Consider the following 23,113-nt stretch of genomic DNA (forward strand, 5'->3'; position numbering starts at 1 on the left):
TTGAAAACTCCCTGTCTTGTGTCCCTGCAGTGCAGGTTGGCTAGCTGAGGGTCAGTACCAGCATGAGCACAGCAATCAAGTTTTGAACTAGTTAGCACATGGCTTGTGTCTGAAGAATAAGTTATGTTGAGCTCCATGCTAAGGGGAGTGTTTACCTTACCCAATTTCAGCTGTATAATATTATAAATATCTTGGGTTGCTTATCAGAACTTATCTCTGGTAGACATCTTTCCTGCATGACATGAAATATAATACTTTTACAGGAAAATATTTGGGGCATTTTGTAAAATTAATAGTTAGAATTGTCATGATCATGTAGTATAATCACAATAATTTAATCTGGAAAAAAAGTGGGATTGGCCTTTCTTGTTGTTAGATCATAGGGGAATATTGGAATAAAGGAACTTTTCAAGATAAACAAAAAAAAAATCTGGAATATTTTGGTAAAAAATGTCCACACAAAAATATCTGATTTTTAATTATTATTTTTTGCTATGCCTACCTGGCTTTAATTCATAACTGGAATTACATTAGACTCCAGAGAAAAGAAATCTGGAAGTCAAGCATTAAACATCTTGACAGTCCTGAGATAAAATGTGCATATGAAAATGTTAAAGAACAGAATTTGTAATTAAATCTTATGAAAGTATGCATTCTTAAGAAGTTACAATATTACTAAAACATTTGCATTTAGTCCTTGGACTGTTATTAGTAAGATTACAGTGCCTAAGACCCTCTTTTTTACATGTGTTATGTGTCTGTTTCCTACAAAACAATAAAAAAACTAGACATGGTGGTAGAATTGTAACCAATGAAAGATAACACTTCAGTAGCAGATTAAGAGTGTGGTACTTGTCATTAGGAAGTGTGATGAGTTCAAGGACAATAAACAGGTAGAACCCTTCTCAGGGAGGCAGGGCAGTTGCCTCTGGAAGGAGACAATGACAGTGTACCAGAAGGGTGTTGCATGGCTGGTGTCACACACCCTGCTCAGAAATGATGCTGTCCCTGAGCTCAGCCTGGCCGCCTCTATCCGCTTACCTGCCTTACATCCTTGATGTACAACTGCCTTACGTCCAGGGTACGCCACACAGCGAGCATCCAGGGGTGGGGGAAAGCACCTGGAGACTATCAGGAGCCACCACTCCAGTCCTGTTTCAACATGACTCTCGGGACCCCTCTGGTGCTGTGGCAACTGATTTCAAGTTATCCTGACGTGATATCTCTAAGTTATTCCGTATATCTGGATGTTTATTGGTGACTTAGTCCACGGTAAAGGAGTTGCAGTAGGAGGAATTTTTGAACCCTTCCCAGGGGAACTACTTCTATTGTCTTAACCGGGATGTATGTCAGGGGATACAGTAATGATACAATAATAGCAAACCAAAGAAAATAAGAGCTCAACAAGCCAGAATGTAAAGCATGGAACGGTGTATGCATCGGGATAACTCATGTGCTGTGGGCTGTACAGAAATGTACAGTTAAGCATTTTCAAGGTGTTTGACTGATGACAGCTGTAGAGAATTAGTGATAAAGCAGCTGAGACTTTGATGACACACTTTAGGAGTACTAAATTCATTATATAACCTGGTTCTGCATGACATATGTATTCATCTTATCTGTCATATATTCTCTTTTTGCCTTTGCTTTAGGTTTTTCCTCCAATCATGCTGTCATGATGGACATGACTCAGAAATTTCTTCCTAACTGCCCAAAACCATGTGGGATTTTCTTTCATTTACAAACAAAAGACAAAATAATTGCAAATAAATAAACAAGGACAAGAGTCAGGGAACCTATCTGTTTGCCCAAGGAAATAGATTTCCACAGGTTGTGAGCTCTTACACTTAAACAGCAGGTAAATGGACTCTGCAGTTTTCAGTTTCTCTGTTGAGATACTGCAGTAATGAGAGCTATTATGAAAAATCTAGATGGAGAAAAAGACACACATAGGGTTTTTGTTTTCCAACTGACTGTTATATTTTTCCGTTTCCTGGGTGTCTAAGAGATTATCAACAATCAGTTTCTCCTTTGATGTCATGGGAGCAGGAAAATGTCTGAGACCTAACTGGCATTAATTTAACCTAGATTTCTCTTCCTGTCATAGCAAAAAAGCTTGTCTTCACACAGACCGTGGAATATAAACACATTGAAGATGGCTATTTCACTTGGTATCTAAAAGAATTGTTAGATATCCAAACCAGACTGACTCATTCCCACTTACAGTGAGTGCAGGGAAAAGAAATGCGACAAAAAAATCTTGTGCCCTTGAGCACTGACATGTTCAGACTTTGCAGACTTTGAGCTATCCTTTATTTTCTGTTTTGGTTTTTTTTTTTTTTTTTTGGTCTACTGATCACATAGACGCTCATAACAAATATTTATATATGTTCAGCTCTGTAAATAGTGTTGAAGTAGAAATTTTTCACAAAATGTAAGAAGGCAAAAATTGACTTTACAAATTTTAAGCAGCCTCAAACTTAGCTCACTGACTCCAAAATGTATAATATAGTTACACTACTGCTGAGCCTTGGGAAGTCACAGTCAGTGACTGAAAGACCGAGTATCTTTTCATCCTCCAGGATTTAAGGAAGACTCAAATTTTTTCTCTGAGTGTTCTGTCAAGGCTTCCAAATGTGTGGTTAATATCATTGTGTGCTGGTTATTTGGTTTGGTTCCCTTTAAAGAGAATTATTTTTAGTAGTTTGAAAGTAAAATTCATTGTAAGTCTGATAACTTAAGAGCAAGTGCCCTGGGTCAGCCATTAGATGTTGAAATTTTCTGAATGCTCATATAATGAGAGTGCTCATTACTTCAAAGATAAATTCAAAGGATAAGTTCATTTTGCTTCACATGAGGGAATAATTTGACCTTATTATTTTGATATTCTCTCATTTAAATTAGTAAAAAATCTTAAAATTTTTTAATTTTAAGGTAAAGGATTAGGGGTTTAAGTATTGATGTAATTAAAGTGGAAGTCTTAGGGTTTGCCCTTTAAGTTTAAATGTTTCTGTAAGTTATGGCTGAAAAGATTTAATAAATACTTCCATATTTCGGGAAATTCTGATGCGATGAATTCCAAAATGCGTAGCCTTGAATCTGAGTTAGCTTAAGATGAAAGGTTTTGATAAGCTGTGAGAAAAAGCAAGCAGCTTGTAAAGAAATGGACCCCATGTACAAGTCAGTCGCTGTAATGCCACGTCGTTTGAAGCTGTGTCTTAATTTTTCAGAGCTTGCAGCTGATGATATGTTTAAGACAGCCCTCAGTTCTGGCAGGGCTTGAAGCAAATGTTACTTCAGTTCTGTCAGAAAGTAAAAAACTAGCAACATGTGAAGTGACAGAGTTATACTCTGAGCAGTAAGTGAGTTTGAAGTTACAGCTTTCTGACCTTGACTTTTCTGCCCTTGCAGCTCTCTTCTTCTCTCTCTGGTACCCTAAACCTGAGGCCAAGGGGGACCCTCTCTGCTTGTAGCAGACACTGTCAGAACACAACACATGCCTCTCTGTAAACCTTTTTCAGCTCTATGATCACCCAAAATCTCATTTCTACTAATGCACAGTTTGCATCTCTACCACCATTTTCATGCTGTTCTAGTCTCAAAAGCCCTGGCCACAGTTGCAATTTAGAGAGCGTAACAAGTGCATTTGTGTGCACACAGTGCTCTCTTTTTTTCCTATATAATATGTAAGTAAAAGAGAAGACAAATCTAACTGCAATAACCTGTGAGAATTGTGGTAGGAAACAGGTCCCACTTCCCCCACTGACACAAAAGACAGGAGAGAAAACATACGTGTATTTCAAGCCCAGTTCACAAAGGACAGAAATAATGATGTTATCAGGGCGCCTGGGCATCTCCAGGTGGGCTCTGTGCAGTGTCCAGCCAGGGGTGGCAGATGTCCCAGAGGTACCCTGGAAGAGACCTGACAGAGCAGCGTGGGCAGAGCCACAGAGTCCTCTGGGAAGTGATATGTCCACAGTTGTGGTTTTTGGCCTGAGACCAGGAGCAGCACACAGAGCTTCTGTTTTTTCTTGTACCCAAGTGTTCCCTCCATCCATATGTACCTTCAGTATATTCTCAGCTGGGTTCCTTACCTCATGAGTAATATTTAACCGGTGTTTCTCTGAACATGCTACACCGTTCATACCTCAGAATAAAGCAAGCAGAAGTGAAGTTGCACAGAAGCTGCTTGGCTCAGAACCACTGGTTGTGGGTCCCCACCTGTGAGGATAGCTGCACCCTCTGCACGGGATCATGAGGGTGGGTGTGCCAGCTCAGTCAGCCCACGCTCCTGTGCTAAGACAAACTCAGTGCCAGCCTGACTCAGTGCTGAGCCAAGCATGCATGTCTGAGTGCATGAGAGGGGAGAAAAAGGGTTTCTGCCTGTTGACTCCACATACCTGCTCAGAATCTGGCACAGCTACTTTAGCAATACGCTATGGCCAGGCAGGTTTTGCTTGCCTAGGGATGTGTGATTACAGTCCTGAATGCTAGATCTCCAGTCTTGACTTTCCACTCCCATTTTACCACTCCCACTCCACTTGTGTTTTTTCCACCTGGCAGTGAGGCTATGGTGCTGTCATGAGACTTGCATCAAAATTTTTCCTCTCTGCAATGGCCATCTGTTTCTCTAGCCTTCAGATAACTTTGAGTCAAATATTTTCCTTTTTTCTTCCTCCTGAAAAAACTTCCCTCAGAGCAGCTCTCTGTGGTGGATTGAGTTTGTACTTGGTTACTGAGCTGTGGACAAAAGTCAGTCTGTAAGCGATGATGCCAATATAATTTTTTTGATTGGCATTGGCTAATTACACTCACATTCTTAGTCATACTAATTGAACAAATTGTCTTGGCCTGGGAAAGACTTCAGAGTCTGGTAGTGTAAAATAAAGAGACAAGCTTAAAATGAAAAACTTTACCGGCTTCTGATAAAGAAGACTGAAAAACCACAAATGCATATCAGAAGAGGCTTTAAAAATTGTCTCTTGGAACCTTTTTTCTACTTACTCCCCTGTTTTCCTATAAACAGATTATGTTTTTTTGTGCAGGTGAATGTAGAACTGAGCCTTAAGACATTAAGCTCTTTGTAGCAAGTATCTTGGAATCTCTACACTGCCTTATTTTCAATGTTCTCTTTAAGAAAACACATATTTTCTTCTCATTTACTAATTTTCTTCTCATTTATTCTTCTCATTTACTTGACCATTTTATTTTCTAAATCTAACTTGCCTGTGTCCTGGTCATTGCTTCCTTCAGAGATTCACAGTTACGCCCCCCCATGCATTTTCTTCCCTATGAAACTGAGATAAACCAGTGAGAGACAAGGAAAAATTTCCACCTTGCTCACTTGAAGGGACCGGGGAGGAGCATTTGTGTCTTATTGTATCTTATTAGATAAACTTGTCCTTGTTTATCTAATAATTTGCTCTAATAAATCATTGTCCATGGGCTGTTTACATATAAACAGGTTCTATGAATGATCACACCCTGTTTATAGCAATTCATTAACTGGAAAGACACTATCTTAGCTAATTGAATTGTTATATTAAAAAAGTTTCCTTCAACTCTGGACAGAAATAAAGATCCAGCAGGAAGTGTATTACCTGGTAAACCATTTCTAGCTTAATTTTCTATAACTCTTGTTCAATGAGGAGGCCTGTAAGGATTTTTGCCTTCTTTCACAGGTGCCACCAGTGCTTCTGGACAAGCAGTTTTCAGAATTTACGCCGGATATCACACCTATAATTCTGGCCGCCCACACGAACAATTACGAAATCATCAAGCTCCTTGTGCAGAAGGGGGTGTCTGTGCCCCGGCCACACGAGGTACGCTGTAACTGTGTCGAATGTGTCTCAAGCTCAGATGTGGACAGCCTCCGCCACTCTCGGTCCAGACTCAATATCTACAAGGCCCTGGCCAGCCCATCACTGATTGCTTTGTCCAGTGAGGATCCTTTCCTTACCGCCTTTCAACTGAGCTGGGAGCTGCAGGAGCTGAGTAAAGTTGAAAATGAGTTTAAGTCAGAGTATGAGGAACTGTCACGGCAATGCAAGCAATTTGCAAAAGATCTCCTGGATCAGACACGGAGTTCCAGGGAATTGGAAATTATTCTTAATTACAGAGATGATAATAGCTTGATAGAAGAACAAAGTGGTAATGATCTTGCAAGATTGAAACTGGCAATTAAGTACCGTCAAAAAGAGGTGAGTGTGCTGGAGAATATTTGAGCATATTCAGTAGTAGAAATGTGATAGATAAGAGCCTGAAATACATCCTTTTAACTGAGACAAATTTCTGCTTATCTTGTTTTTTGTTCTACTAGGTTTCTGTTCTTTTTATAGTTTTAATTAGATGAATTTGAATAGTTGTTACAGTTTGATAGTATCAGAATTCAAAATGTTCTCTTCTAGCACAGATTCTATAAACTTCTTTTCTTTTACACCTGAATAGACAGTCTTCAGTAGTTGTGCTCTGAAGTCCTATTCAGTAATAGGGTGAGAAATAGATAAAGCATACTTTAAATTAACTTGGACTGTGTCTGACAGAAAAAGTCAGCTGTGTTTAAACACACTCTAGAGGAACCTCTGTAGAGATGTTTCTTCAAAAAGTAGCCATTACAGATACTGAAACAGAAGTTTCATAGCCCTGCATGATTCCCAGAAATGTTGGCATTCAGGTCCTCATTCATAAAGAATTAAAAATGGAAATACCTGGGTATTGGTGTCCATGGCAGTTAAAAGTTCATACATTTGCTTCACCATTCAGTTGGAATCAGAGGATGTCTGCATATATTTTTAAAACTACTCCAGTTCTTTTGTGCATGCAAAAGCAAAAGATGCGAGACACAAAAATTAGTTAGGAAGACAATTTTCCATGATATTTCCAAACCTTCACCTAATCCCTGCATATCATCGTGTCAGAATATGTTCTAATATCTTATTGGGAAACAGTACATACCAAGTCAGCTGAGCTATGGAAGCTTGTAGGCAAGACAAATGTAAGTATTTAGTATTTGTTCATATTCATTACAGCAAATGCTTAAAAAACTTCTCAGTTAAATTGTATCGCTGCTAAATCTCTGTTCTGCAAAATATAATAGTAAATGTGTTAAGTTATTGAGTATGTTAGAAAGGTTTGAAGAAATAATAACCAAACATTTAATGATTCTTTTGTTCATTTGAATATAATTTAGTAATCCTAAGAAGCTACTGTGAAGGTAGGGAACTACTGAATTACTGATGGAAAAAAAACCCTCAATTGGTCTCTGACTCCATAAGCCTTCTAATAAGCATTTTTTCCCTCAGAAAATGTATTGCATAATTTTATGTTTTGTAGTATAATGTTTCAGGCAACACATTCGCTGCCTTCATAAACTATTTTCAGATTGTACTTTGCCAGATTTAACAACCATTATTTCTATTTCTTTAAATGACAGTCGTGTCTTACAGTCATATAAGAAGCTGAAGTTTGGACTTCTGTTTTCACAAGGATTCATGCATTGAAATAAAATTCTGACCTCTCATTGTTTGTTTAGGTTTTTTAAAACCATAACACAAAGCTTGATTTTTTTTAATTTGAGATAGAGACAGTGATAGGCATATGTAGGGTGAAATGTTTTTATAGTTGCTGATTGCTGTGCCTGATTAAGTTGCAATAATACAGCTGATTACATAATTGAATCTTCATAATAGAAAACATTAGGCCATACTGATTATGTAAAACAATTCCAAATCAGTGAATATTTTCTATTTTACACACATTTTTCATTTCTGTAAAATATTTCCCACTATCCCTATCATTTGATTCTTGCTGAAGTAAAATCAACATTTACTAAATGTGTTCCACAATGTTTTCCATACTGGTTGCTGAAGAAAACAGTAACCTCTGTAACTATTCAGGTTTTTTTTTTTTTCCTGATTATTGCTACAGTATTCTGGTTGGTGCAGCTCTTAGTTCAAGAAACTTACCTCAGGCATAACAATTGCTTGGATTCTAGCTGTCCTGGCCCATATAGATCATGATAAAAATCCATCATTAGATTCTTTCTATTTCTTGTATTAAAGATGTTACAGGAGACACAGCCTCCGGCAGAATCCAGCAGCCTCCAGGGTCAGGGGATTCTTTCAGCTTGGGCACTGGAAGCCAGCCAGGAGCTCTTGATAGTACAGTGTTTTAGGCAATACATTCACTGCTTTTATAAATTATTTTCAGATGGTACTGCGCCAGACTTGACTATTTCTGTATCTTTAAATGCCTCTCCTGCAACAAAACAGCAAAACAGTTAAGAATGCATTGTCTTCCCCTCTTATCTTACAACCCATCCCTAAAATCTCAGCCTTTATTCATGCTATTACCAAAGGGCATTCTAACACCACACTGGGGCTGAGGTCAGAGCTCCACAAGTAAGCAATCAGGTCTGGTTGTCCAGAATGTCCAGTCTCAATCCAAAAATGACAAAATAATAATGTGTGTGTGCTTTTACATTATGGTATTATGATTAAGTGCTCAGAGTTGAGTATTACTTTTTTTCCTTTCAATGATTAAGTGCTCAGAGTTGAGTATTACTTTTTTTCCTTTCAAGCTGAAAATAATACAAAAAAATATTAGCAGTAATTCCTTTTGGCATTTTAAGCAAGCAAACATATTAGAACTATGTCTTGTAAAGGGGTGCAGTAGTCTTTGGGTAATATAACTTGTTTTAATCTCAAGACACAGGATGGTGTAGAAAAGCAGATTCAGGGTACTTGTAGAAGCAAACCAGTGGATGGTGAAGAAATTTCATTGTATAAAGAAATGAAAATTGACAAACATGAGTAAAGAAAATTGCCAAGCTCAGAGTTTTTGAGGACTTTAAAAAATGACATGATTTTTGAAATGTAGATCTAGAAATGCCTTGTAATGAACAGAGAAAGTCCCTTGAAATTCAGATGATTAAGCAGTGCTTTGTGTAGTGGTCTGCAAGCCCCTGGTATCTCCCTGTATTTGTGGAAATTAAGAATGTACATTTATTTTTAGAGCTCTCTGTGTTCTCCACTTTGCTGCTGAAGTGGGCCTTCCACAAACCAAGAACATTATGCTAATTGGATTTGAGGTCCTCCACAGTGAAAGTTGCTCATTTCTGCATCTCCATTCCTTTCACACTTGCCATAATACTGTGATTCTCATTCATGTACTGTCAGAAGGCATCTCAGTGGTATCGATTCTCATTCCATGGAGTCAGGTCAGAGGTAACCTACAGTGTATTATCAACAAAGAAACTTCTCTGATAAAATCATCGGTCTTCTTTATTAATAACTAATGAGGTTGAAAAATTTATAGTCTCAAGTTTACCTTGCAGGATAATGTCTGGCAAGACTGTGGATAATATCTGTTCAGAGTTATGGGGCAGAACCAGGGGAGTATCTGCCAGAATAGGTGGGGTTATGTAGCATAACCCATGGGACAGAACATCCAAGGTGCTATTTTTTCTCTGTTCATTTTGCACCACTGGTGCCATTTAACTGTAAGTAAAGAAGCTGGTGCTGCCTGTTTCTGACACCTACTGTTGCCTGGGCTACAACCAACAACAAACAAAGTTCCCTGAAGTTACACTGCCACCCTGCACTGGCCACAGATATTTTGTTGTCCAATTACCAGCTGTTTAATAATGTCTCAAGTAAGGAAGAGTTTGGTTTTATGAAGGCTGCCACAAGTTCATTGTGGTAGATTCTAAGCACACAATGAGCAGTGAGAAATAAGTTTCCCTGGTTTCTGAATCAAATTAACATGTTATCTGAATTAACTGCAGCTCCACATAAGGCTGTAGAAGGCCAATCCCAAACTCCCTATGTGGTTCACAAGCAAATCTGAGTTCAAATTAATTTCAAACCTCTGGTGCAGCAATGCAATCAAATAGAAGAGAATAGTAGCTCTCTTTAGTGATTAGTAAATAGTCATCTTTTCCACTCATTGCAAAATGTGTGGTTTGTTGTCATACATATTCAGAGTTTTCAAAAGAGATATCACAGCAAACACCCAGTTTCTCTCACTATTCAGTTAACTTTGTTTTAGCTTTGGTTGTGTTTATGGATTAAGCAAACAACTACAAAGATTTGAAAAAGTGCTTACTACAATGCTCACTTACATGTGAAATAAGGAAGGGGAGATTAATAGGCTGAATCAATATCATCTGGTTTCACTGCAAGTTTAACCAGTGTGATTTAAATACTTATACTAGTCTTTTATATCTCTGTTTCATTTTTGCCTCATGTTAAATGCCCCATAAGCTCAAATACAGTAAGAGGATGAGGTTATAATTATTGGTAGTACTGTCTTATTTTGTTTTGATATTAGACATTCTCATATCAAAACAGAAGAAATAGGAATTTTTAAGTATGTAACTGTTGATTTTTTCTCTCTCACTTCTCTAATGAGCACTGGCTGGTTTGGTTTGGGTTGGGTTCACTTTTTTCCTTTTTTTTTATTTTTTCCATTCTTAGGTTATGCTGATCATCATTCTCTTCCTCAACAAATACACAATCTCTGGTAAATTTGGAATACCTTACATTGTAAATAGGATGTAAAGAGATTAAATTCTGCCCATTTCAAATTAGCAGTCTGGAAAGATTTTAATAAGGTTTTTTCTGCTTTTTTCTTATAAAACCTGAAGTAAATGCATAGTTTATCTAGCTTCCATCCAGTGTTATGTGTCATGTTGAGACCTATCTAAAGAAGCCAGAACTAAGTTTTCTAAAGTTTTTCTGATCCTGAATTAACTTTTTTAAAGGTTTGATTAAAAATTTTCTAAATTTTACTTTCTCTCCCTGTTTACTAGACATGCAGCTATTTAACTACTAAAACTCTCCCAAATAGCTCTAGTTGGACCTCTAGATGCTCTCTCTTCCCAGGGGCAGGACATGTTTTTTCCTTCAGGGGTTTTGAGCAGCTGCAGAATGGGTACTAGCAAAAGGCAGAGTGAAAAAGGGAGTGGGTTTAACAATTTGATGTATTTAAAGAATTAACAAGAGTTCAGGCCTTACTAGAAAGAATTTCAAGGAAAATGTTTCAGGGAAATCAGCTTCAAACTAAGTTAAACACTAAATACAATAAGGTGATATTCAGATTTTCTGGATCAATTCAATGTTTCTAGGAAAGTGATGCTGAAAGATAAAAAAAAAAGTTGTTTGGTTTTGATAATAAAAACCATCTGTTTGCTTCTGCTCAAAAGAGGACTTTTTAAAACAGAATCATCAGTTCTTCTTAGTTTTCTATGCAAAATACAGTCTCAGTGAAATGAAAATGTTTTATAATAATGTCAAAAATTCATTGAAATTTTCAATGAAAACATGCCTAATCATTTCAAATCTGTTCTTTCATGTCAGTGTCTAAACACTTCATTTCAATGAAATAAAGGATTTTGTTTGTCTGCAGTTACTTGTAAATCCACTTGGACTGTAACATGTTTGCCAATTAAATTCTTATAGCTAATATCATCCATATCATTATTACAGAAACCAGTATAGGCATGATAGAAAGCAAGAATTACTGATTTTCAAAACTAATTTAGCAATTCCTAGCGAAAATAATTTAAACTACTATAATGAAAAGTTGCTCTGTTCTTAATAATGTCTCTAATGTTTAATTATAATGAATTGCTCATTAAAAGCCTTTCAGATGCAAAAACATGAACTGCTGACTCTGTAAGCACGGATGACTTTGGAAAAACAACATCTTCAGGATTGTTCTGTGTTTAAGATTAACCCACACCTGAACATAAGCAGAAACACAGTGGCCATGTGTAGCAAGTCACTGTGTATATGAGTATTTGTCAAAAGGCTGCAAAGGTGCACTCAGAAGTCTCCATGTAAAAAAATAACAAAACCTCACAAAAACCAGACTCTGATAATATTTGGACATTTTTGACACCAAAGGAAGACATGTTTAGTCTAGGAATTGCATAACTGAGAGGAGTGAAATATACACGTTTGGGTCTGTGTCTCCAGAAGACCCATTTCTGCAGACTCTCAGCTGTAGTACTCAAAAAATTTGACAAACATTTTTCCATGCTAGAGTCAGGTACTCTAAACTAGGTAATATGTTTGCTTTGTAAATAATGTAAAAGTCTCCATGTTTATAGATAAGAAATCCACAGATTGTTAAATACTATGAATTAGGTGAGTAGATTATCTGCTACACATACAAAGCCTTCTTCTAGTTGGTTATAGAATCCTTTCAGTTGGAAAAAGACTTTAATTCCAATGATTAACCCAGCACTGCTTAGTCCACCACTAAACCATGTCCCTCAGTGTCACATATACATGTCTTTTGAATACTTCCAGGGATAGCGACTCAGCCATTTCCCTGAGCATCCTGTTGCAGTTCTTTACTAGCCTTTTGGTGAAGAAATTTTTCCCAACATCCAACTGAAACCTTCCCCAGAGCACTTTGAGGTAATTCCCTCTATCACTCATTACTTAGAAGAAGAGGCTGACCTCCACCTCACCACAGCATCCTACGCTCCAGGCTAAACAACCCCAGTTCCTTCAGCCACACCTCATGAGACATGTTCTACATCCTTCTCCTGCTCCATTTCCCTTCTCTGGACACACTTCAGCACCTCAATGTCCTTCCTCCAGTAGAAGGAGGCTCAAAACTGAGTACAGGATTTGAGGCCTCGTCAGTGCTGAGTACAGGGGGGTCAATCACAGCCGTGTTCCTGCTGGCCACGCTATGGCTGACACAGGACAGGGCTGTCTTGGCCACCTGGGCACTCACATGGCTCGTGTTCAACTGCTGTTCAACAGCACCCCAAGGTCCTTTTCCACTGGGAAGCTTCCCAGCCACTCTGCCCCCAGCCTGCAGCGCTGCCTGGGGTTGTCATGACACATGTGCAAGACCTGGCTCTCAGCCTTGTTGAACCACATGCCATTGGCTTCAATCCATCGATCCAGCTTTTACAGATCCCTCTGTAGAATCTTCCTGTTCTCCAGCAGAGCAGCACTCTGTCCCAGCTTGGTGTCTTCTGCAAACTGACCAAGGGTGCAGTTAATACTCTCATCAAGATCATTGATAAACATGTTAAATAGGACTGGCCCCAGCACTGAGCACCAGTCCCATTAGTCACCAGCTACCAACTGGATGTAATGCAATTCACCACTATTCTCTGGGCCCAGGCATCTGAACAGTTTTTTAAGCCATGAAGGGTATTCCCATCCAGGCCATGACCTTCCAGTTTCTCCAGCAGGAGCACTGTGGGAAGTGGTTTTACTGAAGTCCAGGGGGCAGATACCAACAGCCTTCCCTTCAGGTCACCTTGTTATAGAAGAAGGTCATCTAGCCAAGCAGAACTAAATGAGATGTAGGTGTCCCTCTGGAGGATGTACTTATTGCTGCTAGGAAAAAATGTTCCTAAATCACAGGTCACATCTGCTTAATACAGCATTTGGTTGTGGTGAAGCAATTTTCCTAGAATATGTGAACAAATTCCTTATACAGTCAATAGACAGAGGTATGCACAGAGGGAGATCCTGTCTGTTCAAGATAAGGCGTCAAAGTTCATTCCAGAGACATTTCTCTCTGCTTCTGTGGCTGGAAAAGGAAACAGTGTGCTTCATTTAGAAGAATTACTTCACCAGGCATTGAAAATTAGAAGCAAGTTCGACAATTTACTGCATCAACTGCAATTTCTACCCTGTGGTAACAGAGACTTTGAATTCTGTAGGCACAGAGCCCACATAAGGGGAAATTAATTTCAGCAATAAGTAATTAATGATGTCTCAGAAGTCATCAATAACCTTTAAATGCTATATGCTACACCTCTCATCACAGTTCTAGTTAAACTATTCATGAACTAAGATCAGCGACTTTTTGTTTCAAACACTTGATGGAAGTAATTAACTCAAAGACTAAACTTTCTGTTAATGAAGTGTAATGGAAATTTCTCATTTCAATTGCTTTTCTGCATCTTCATTATAAGAAATCTTGCTGGGATATCTGCCTCAAACAGGAAAAACCAGTAGTGCAAACCCCTAACCAGCAGTGCACAAACCTTCTGTTGAGACGGGCAGCAGCAGAAGTTGGTTTGAAGGAGTCCCTGCTAATGCGCCTGCAAGCTTGCCTGCAAACCCTGGGTAGATTTAGGACCATGTCACAAAGTGTTCTGTCCTTCTGTCCAAAAACTAACTAGCCTGAACTAGATTTAACTGGCCTAAAATAAGAGTGACTGAGGCACATTTGAACATGCTGACAGTGAAGGTTCTACATGCTGTTGCAGCACCATTTTTTCCAATGCCTGGCTCTCTCCATTGAGTGTTTATTGAACAATAGAACAAGACAGCTAAAGCAAACTTGTGTTAGGCCTGTCTGCTCATCCTTTTAATCTATCTTTTCATTGTTCCACCAGATGTCCGCAGAGAAATCTTCACTTCCCTCCTTACCCCTTCCTTCATTTAGTGTAAGCCTTAGCTATCAAGATAAAATAGCAAAGGGTGTCTTCGTCCATTGCCTCCCTCAGTATGTGCACCCATTGTCAAACAAAAGGTTTATGAGAAAAAAAATGTTTGTTAGATGAACTCACTCTTGTGCCTCCAAAGAGTTCAGAGATACATATATTCAGCTGATTACAGAATATTACTCTCTAAATTTTCCAGCTCCAGGAACTAAAGTAGAAAATTTAGGAGAGATATTCAATATGGCAGTGGTTTTACAAAGTGAAATTTGCATTTTGAAAGTCCTATAGGGTTCAATTTTGAGTGCTGGCATTTGAACTTCTAGGGTACTTTTCGAAGAAGGAAAATGTTTACACAAAACTGTCAACAAGTCCTCCTTGAAGAGACACTTGGCTTTCTTCTATAAATACTAGGACAATATTCTTCAGGGTTGAAATATATTGGTTCTTGAGATCTCATTTTACAGAAATAAGACATTTTAAGAAAAGATTTCAGGAAATTGAAAACTCTTTTATTATGGAGAATATAGTCACACTTGTCGGTGAGCACTTGCAAACTAGAAAGGACTTGATAAGGAAGGATTTTTCTAAACGTTTGGGAGAACATTCTGGGAAAAGCCAAGGTGAATACATATGTATAGAAAAAAGAAATCTAGAGTTGAACATCGCCTGCCATGTTATTACATTATTATATCAAATCATGGCTTTTATTCTTTGAGTGTGTTTCATTCCCGAGTAGTATTGGATAAATGTGAGGGTCTTTAACATTTGTGGGAGAGAAAGACCAATGCAGATCTTGAGAAAGTCGAAATTACTGAAGGTCTGCAGAGTACAACATGCCTATGCTGTGTTGGTCAAGTACAAGGTCTGGCTTGTTAGGTTTTTTAGGTGGATGAAGAGGACATGTTTTACTCTGCCTGCTGAGCATGAAAGACAATAATGTTTAATTATGAGGGTAATGCAGTTGTGTAAATTAGAGGTTGTTCTAAAACTGACCCAAAGGGCTTTACTAGCAGCTCTGTCAAGATTCACAAAAAGACATGACTCGGTTACATGGCACTTGATATTACGACAAGCTGAAAGTGTAACATCATGTAAAATAGTTTGACATATTATTAATAAAATTATTTCAGGTGTTTGTTTCTGCCTTCTTAATAGCACACAGAAAGAAACTAGAAATAGCCCTTTCTGTAGTGTGCTTGTGCTGTGAATTTCTGACTCATTCCACACTGCCTCAGGTTTTCAACTACGGTACCTATGTCAGCAGCCCAGCCTTGGGTTTCTTCATCATTGATGGGAAGAGACAGACATTTCCAGGCAACTCAAGCCATCTGAGACCAAAATAATTTTTGTCACTACCTATCTTGCTTGCAATTATTTTAGAGGTGACAAAGGACAACTAGATGTGTTATACAGGCTAAAAAGAGTAGCATATAATTTCTGGAAGATAACTAAGAGTGACTATTTTTTTAAGTCTTGATATTCTGTTTCTCTGAGACCCAGAAGAAGTCCTTAAGATGAAATGGTGAACCTGTTTACAGGAGTCCCTTATAATGCATTGTATGATCTAAGGATCTGCCTGGAGAAGTAAGCATGATGCAAAGCTGCATTTCAGAGTTTTGGTCTGAGGGAAAAATCCTCAATTCTACATAAAGATGCTGAAGATCAGATGGAAAGTTTTGCAAGAGAAAACTGTTAGAGCTATGACAGCCTGCAAGATTGCACTTGGGTTGAGACACTTTTTCATCATTATTTCCAAAGCTGAAACGTTTAGTAAATTTATTCAAAATCAGTCAAAGTCCTGAAATAAAGGATAATGCTTTTATATACAGAGAAAAAAATACCTTCTTTCACTGCATATGGCCTTATTCTCAATAAAAATGTGTTAGTCAAATCATATTAAAAGTAAGTAGCATAATAACACTTCAATGAGGAGAAATAATTGTTTTCATAGTAAATTAGGGTTATATCTTCCTAACCTGGCTATGAAAAAAAAAACTTGTCCTGTACTAAACGTTGAAAAAAGTAGCCTGGCAAGAGGAGCACTTTTTCTTTTCAGACTGATCTTTTCAGGTATGATCTGCAAATTATAGTGCACGAATGATGGTCAAACAATACTTAGGGCTATATTGGTTTGAGGTTGTCCTGCTTTTCTGGTGCAACTTTCAGCTGGGGAAACATACCTGTTGTGTTTTCACCCCATCTGACAAGTAAGCACCACGCAACTGCTTGCTCACTCTCCCCCAGTGGCATGGGGGAGAGAATCAGGAGAGTAAAATTGAGAAAACCCATGGGTTAAGATAAAGGCAGTTTAATAAATAAAGCAGAAGCCACTCATGCACGCAAAGCAAAAGAAGGAGCTCACTCCCTGCTGAGGTCCCTTCTGGACTGGGTTTTCTGTGATCTTATGACAGGAGCTGAGGGGACATACGCACTGTAGCCGGTGTGCTGGGTAGTCTCTGTCATCAAGTGCCCAGAGGATGACACATACTTGCCTCTCTTCTCCTGTGGTGTTAAGGAATCTGGCCCACCTTAGTCTTTCTCATATGTGTTTGCCAGTATATAGCCTGGCATTTCTGCTGAAAGCATTAAAGAAAAACCCTAAATAGGTTTTCAGCGTTCAGAAACAGTATTTTTGTTCTAATTAATATTGCAGCAGTACTCCGGGGATAGTTAACTTCCCAAATAGCTCAATGAGTTGGAAGTCATCAAGCAATATGAATTTTCAAGTGACTGAGGAAGGAAAAGGGTGGATCACTATAAAATTATTTACTGCATCAGAAGATAGAATGACAAAGTGTTCAGTTTTCAGATATTCTTTTCACAGGAAAAAACCACAAATACTTATATTAGGAAATAAAAAAGTAGTGAAACCAACAACATAATTAAACAGTGAATTATTTAGCAAATTTATACTATTCTTCATAAACCAACTTTTCAACAGATATAATTATTCATTTCAAAACATTTAGGTGAAAATTATTATCCTATAATTTTCAAAAAGAAAATTAAGGAAAAGAAGTTCCCTTCCTTACTGCTTTCCTTCCTTTACAAATGCAATCAATGTAAATTGACCCATCGTAACACTGCCAATATAAATACTCTGCCAATAAAAACATAAATATTATTCTCTCAGCCTTGGGTCCTTTGGCTTCTATCCTCCCTCAGTTTCCATGGAAAAGCTGGGGTTTGTAACAAGCTTAGAAAGCTCAGTACTTCAGAGAAAGAAAGACATTTTCTCCAAGCAGTAGTGATAATATATCCGCCATCAAGTCTTCTTTTTCCAAAGAGGAGGTGAGTTTTTACCTTTGTGAGCTGTCAAGGTTAGAGACTTAAAGTGTTTGTATGTCAGATCCCTTGTTGGAGTGTCTAAAATTCCCCACATTAAAACACTGGTGTTGGATTATCTTTGAAGTTCTAGAATAAAGCAAAAAAGGAGTTTGCAGTTAAATCTTTGAGAGTGCTGCAGCTGTTTCCCTGCACAATTACAATATAATTTAGTTTACTGTACATTTTAGTTATGAAGTGTGGAGTTTTTGGCTGCCATTCCTCTCAGCACCTCACTGAAGCATTTGGATGCTGAAGAAATCACCAATTTTTTTGTGTTGATAATGGGTGGATTTGGGAGAGCAATGGATTCTGTCAGGGTTGGTACTAACTGGCACAGAGTGGGCAGCAGTAAGTAATAAAGAGACACTGGAGTCTCACCACCACAACCTCAGCAAGTAGGTAATTTGGGTGTAAATTTAAAAGGGTTATGTGGTACAGAAGATGTTTTGCATCCTGACTACAGTGTTTGATGATATTACTAAGAGACCTTTACACATGCAGGCTGGATTTTGTGGAGAAAAAGATGACTGACGATAACATTAGCTCAGGATGTTCCCAGCTCAGGAATGGCCTCTGTGGAGGCCAGAATGGCCTCTGTGGATCCCAGCAGAAGTGATCAGGATGACCTCTGTGGCCAGAATGGCCTCTGTGGACCCCAGCAGAAGTCTTCAACTCATCTGATTTTGTTAAATCCTGTATGTAATATATAGGATCGTAAAACGACACATGTGATCTAAATTTAAATTGCATGCCACATAGGAGCTTCAGGGGTTTTTCTATGTTTACTTGGGCTTTTTACTCTCTGTACTCACTTATGTTTTATTATACAATAAGTTTCTTTATTCTTAATTGCAATGTATCACTGACTCTCAAATAAATTTCGGTTTAAAGAATCATGCTTTCAAGCTTATGATTGGGAAACATCACAGAAGAGTAAAAAAAAAAAGCAAAAGAAAATATTTCTTCAGAGTACTAGTATCTTTCACAAAGATTAAAGGGCGGCTCTTTCTTAGAAATGTACCCTTTATGACTTGCTGGAGCAGAGGCCAGGGCATGTGACATATAGGCAGTGACAACAGCCTATGAAGTATATTTCTCTGACACTGAGCAAATTGCCTTTGATTTGTCGAGGAAGAATGTAGCCTCAAACCTTCAGGGACTGAAAAAAACTTTGTTTATATTCTTCCACATATTCTTCTTCCACCTCTAGCTTTTAACAAATGATCAATTTCTTCCAAACTTTAAAAGAAAATGTATTCTTTTTCCTGGTAGTACAAGCCAATGTATTATGTCCTATCTCCTTAAGAGAATGCTGTGGAATCTGGCCAAACAAAAACATCCCCAGAATTATCCAGTTACTAGAAGCATGCAATAAGTTTTAGAAACACCAGTCTATCACAGAAATGTATAATGTAAAAATCAATAAAATATTGAGCGAGGAACTGGTCTTTGAAAGGCTGCCTGTACTGCTAAATGCAAGCAGACCATAGCTTGATGGGATGACTGAGTGATGCTAAAGGATTTGTATTCAGGCTTCAAAAAGTTGCAGATTTGCCTTGCACAAACCTGTCTGGAGAAATAAAAAATGGAGCCAGGCAAGAGATAATAGGTAGTGGGGATGAGTGGGGTCAAATGCTCAGTCTCAGACACTGATTTTTACAGTGTAGATGAGGCCTGAACTTCCTTAAAAGTGATACTTATGTAATTCTCAATTAAAATGGGCTTTTTATTGATTCCTTCCTCATCTTGTTCTTCACCATGAAAGTAACCATCAGTTTCAGACATCTTTAAAATAACAGTGAGAGTAACTCCAGGTTTTTGAGATACCAAACTCTAATGTTTTGCCACAAATTGCAGAGCCCCCAGGTATTTTCTGCAAAGTTACTCCCTAGACCGTGAATTCTAGCTTGCACTGTTGCACAGGGTTATTCTGTCCAAAAAGCCAGACTTTACTTAGAAATATCAGTTTTAATTTTTGCTTGCTATGCATGGAAATACTCCAGCTAGGTGTGCAAGAGCAAGGATCCAGTATAACAGAAGCAAGCTCATATTTTTTTTTCTCTTTTGATCCTTACAGGGCTTCAGCAATTGTTTTTCCCAACAAAAAATGTCTTGAATTATGGCGGTTCTAACACTTTCCCAGTGTGGGAGCTAGAAGTATTATACCAACATCACAATTCTGAAGTTTTGAGCTATTTTGCACAATCATCCCAAAGCCAAATAACTGATTCATTTTCCTTTACTACTGGGAAGCGTAACAAAGCTATTCATGCACAGCTGGTTCCTAACAACTGCATTCTAGTTTTAGTTGCCATTGCCTTTTCTAAGCAATTAATCAGAATCACTGCAATTATAGATAAGTCTTGGCTTATTTAATAGATATTTAATAGGGTTTTTTTTCTGTACTGATTCATTTTACTGAGAAGGAGTAATGAATCAAAGTAAGAGCTTCTGCTTGTGTTGATGTAGCAAATGAGAAATTTTAAATACTAAAAACTGCAATGCCATTAATTCTTTTTAACAAAGCATTTCAGTTTTTACTTTTCTATTTTCCTTTTGTTTCCTTCCTCCTCATATTTGAAGTTACAAAATAGAATAACTAAAATAAAACCTCCTGGAATTGCATTGTACTCTTTGCGAAAGGAATGCAAACTCTGGATTTTATGATGGGGACATCTGTGCGGTGAATTTGCTCCGCTACAGGGATCTGATGTGACTCAGGTTGCCCTGATCATGTACAAGGTGGTGTCATCTAGTGCTCTGATCCTGAGTGTCCTGGTTTTGGCTGGGATAGAGTTAATGTTCAGCTTAGCAGCTGGTGCAGTGCTGTGTTCTGGGTTTGGTATGACCATAATGTTGGTGACACACTGATGTTTTGGTTGTTGCTGAGCAGTGCTCACCCTATAAGCCAAGGACATCTCAGTGTCCCGTGCTCTCCCTGTGGCCAGGTGCACAGAGGCTGGGAGGGAGCATGGCCAGGACAGGTGACCCAAACTGGCCAAAAGGATATTGCATACCTCAGAATGTCATGCCAGTATATAAACTGGGGGAGGCTGGTTAGGTGGGGCCAGTCTGTGCTCTGGGATGGGCTGGGCGGCACTCAGCTGTGGGTGGGCAACCACATTGTGCATCACCTGTCTCTCTTGAGTTTATTCCTCTCTCTCTTTTCCTTTATCATTATTGTTGTTGTTGATTTATATTACTTTAGTTCAACTGTTCAGCTGTTCTTATTTCAACCCATGTTTTTTACTTTTTTCCAATTTTCTCCCCCACCCACTGAGAGGAATGGGGTGGTAAGTGAGCAGCTCTGTGGTATTTTGTTGCCAGCTTGGGGTTAAACCACAACACCAAGTGAGCTCACTGGTCCCCTTAAGAACACAGCAGCAGAAAGAGCTGCGTAAAAGTTGACCAGTGGTTTGCATCCAGCATGAATCATGATTGTTGAGATGGCATGCTCCAGCTGGCACAACATTTGGATGGGAAGGACCTGAGAATAGGATTTGGTACAGGAATCAGGCTTTCTGTCCTGAGGCAGAAAATAATCAGTATAACGGTACCCAAAGGAATCCAGAACATGGTCCCTACTTTTGGAAAGGAAAATGTAGAGCTGATCAAGTCAATAACATTAAAGCATTTAAATTGCAATTAAATGTTGTTTGTCTTAATGAAGCAGTCCTCACAGAATAAGCGCTGAAATTCTCAATTACAGCCTTTGGGGGAAGATATAGAAAAGAATATGCAGTGACATCTCTAAAGGGAGAAACAATCTACCAAATTTAGGAGTCTTCTTAGGGAGATTGGGACTTGAATCTGTCATTAGTGCCAATGCTTTTCACAACCAATAGATAGAAAATACTGACATGTGAATTTGAAGTTAAACTAAATAGAAGAGTTAACGTTTCATTAAATATCTGTGAAAATTTATAAAATATGAAAAGTAAAGTGTTCTAGAGGAATAAAAAGCAATTGAGCTTGAGTCTTCTCAAATGGGAGCACAGCCACTGGGAAGTGTGTGTGACAAAGCAGCAGACCCCAGAGCAAACCTTTCCTAACAATGTGTTTGTAATGGCACTACAGCACAGCACAACAGAGAATCTGGCTATGACTTCAAAAATGTATTAATAAGAAAGTCTATGATAAATGTTTTCAGCTACTTCTTCCTCAAAAAAAGTCATTAATGTCATTCATCTTTTAGAGAATGCTATCAGAGATAGTTCTTTGTGCTACAGCATAACTCCCTTGTATATGTCAGAAAGGAAACAAATTTTCTTTGACAGCTTTCATTTCTAGATGACAAATTACATCCTTTTTTATATAACATACTCAACCACCTATTGATGTCAGAATGAGAACTGAATTTGGACCTCAAATTTTGTTACACTGCTTTTATAAATGTAAAAATGAGCACCTTGTTACAAGTGGAGGTTTTTTATATCTTTTTGTATTTCATAATACAATGAAATAAATACTTGTAGGTAACATTGTGGTATGGTATAGAGCTAACAGCATATTCTGATGATATATTATTTATAAAATTATTATTTCTTTAAAGACCATATATAGTTAATAGTATCAGTTGTGTTATTTCTTCATAATTTCATTGACTGAGAGATGTATTCTAGCAAAACCTGATTTAATCAGAAGTGAAAATTTAATTCTGTGTTACATATATGTTTGGATAACACTAGAACCAGTCTGTATTATTATTTATACCAGATTATTTTTGTTGGTGCTGTGAATTTCTGTTTTTCAACGGTCTCAGGGAAGAGCCAATTCCCAGCAAGACAACTAAGAGAGTGAATACCAGAACATTTTCATATGGGCAGACTAAGATGTAACATTGGGAATAATCATGTAGCAAAATCCCTGGTGTAATTACAAACTGCTGGAAGCCATCATAATGTGAAAATATAAACTTGCTGATTGCTAATTATGTAGAGACAATATCAAAGTCAAATAACATAATACTGACAGTACAAAAGATACTCAAGAATAGTAAAAGAATACCTCCAATCTCTCCAATTAAGGAAGAAAATCATACTGCAGTGAAAATATTTTGGCATAGGCAATGAAGAACTGGCAAATTAATGTCACAGAGTATTTCTATTTCTGCTAGTCACAAAATACTTGTGCAAAATTGTTTTTAATTTTTTATCTCCAAGTCATCAGGGGACTTACATGTCTATTTGGCATTAATATGTGATAGTCCTATATGTAATGCCATTCCATTTATTCAGGATTTATTCTATGCTGGACCATGTCTTTCTTCCATCGACTTTTACTCATCCTTTCTAATAGAAAAGTTTCTGATTGTTATAGAACAAATGTGAGTTGACCAGGGAATTTTGTCATTAAGACCTT

General features: G+C 37.9%; 1 protein-coding gene across 1 annotated transcript in view; it reads left to right on the forward strand.

The window, feature by feature from the left end:
* Positions 1-23,113, forward strand: part of TRPC4 (transient receptor potential cation channel subfamily C member 4) — a gene marked incomplete at its 3' end in the record, with an annotated part of 126,363 nt that overhangs the window by 63,336 nt on the left and 39,914 nt on the right. The window contains exon 3 of the mRNA XM_084227086.1: positions 5,682-6,200. Within this exon, the coding sequence (XP_084083212.1) occupies positions 5,682-6,200 (519 nt within the window). The remainder of the gene's footprint in view (positions 1-5,681; positions 6,201-23,113) is intronic.

The sequence above is a fragment of the Fringilla coelebs genome (genome assembly GCF_963513975.1).
Source record: "Fringilla coelebs genome assembly, chromosome: 2".
Lineage (NCBI taxonomy): Eukaryota > Metazoa > Chordata > Aves > Passeriformes > Fringillidae > Fringilla > Fringilla coelebs.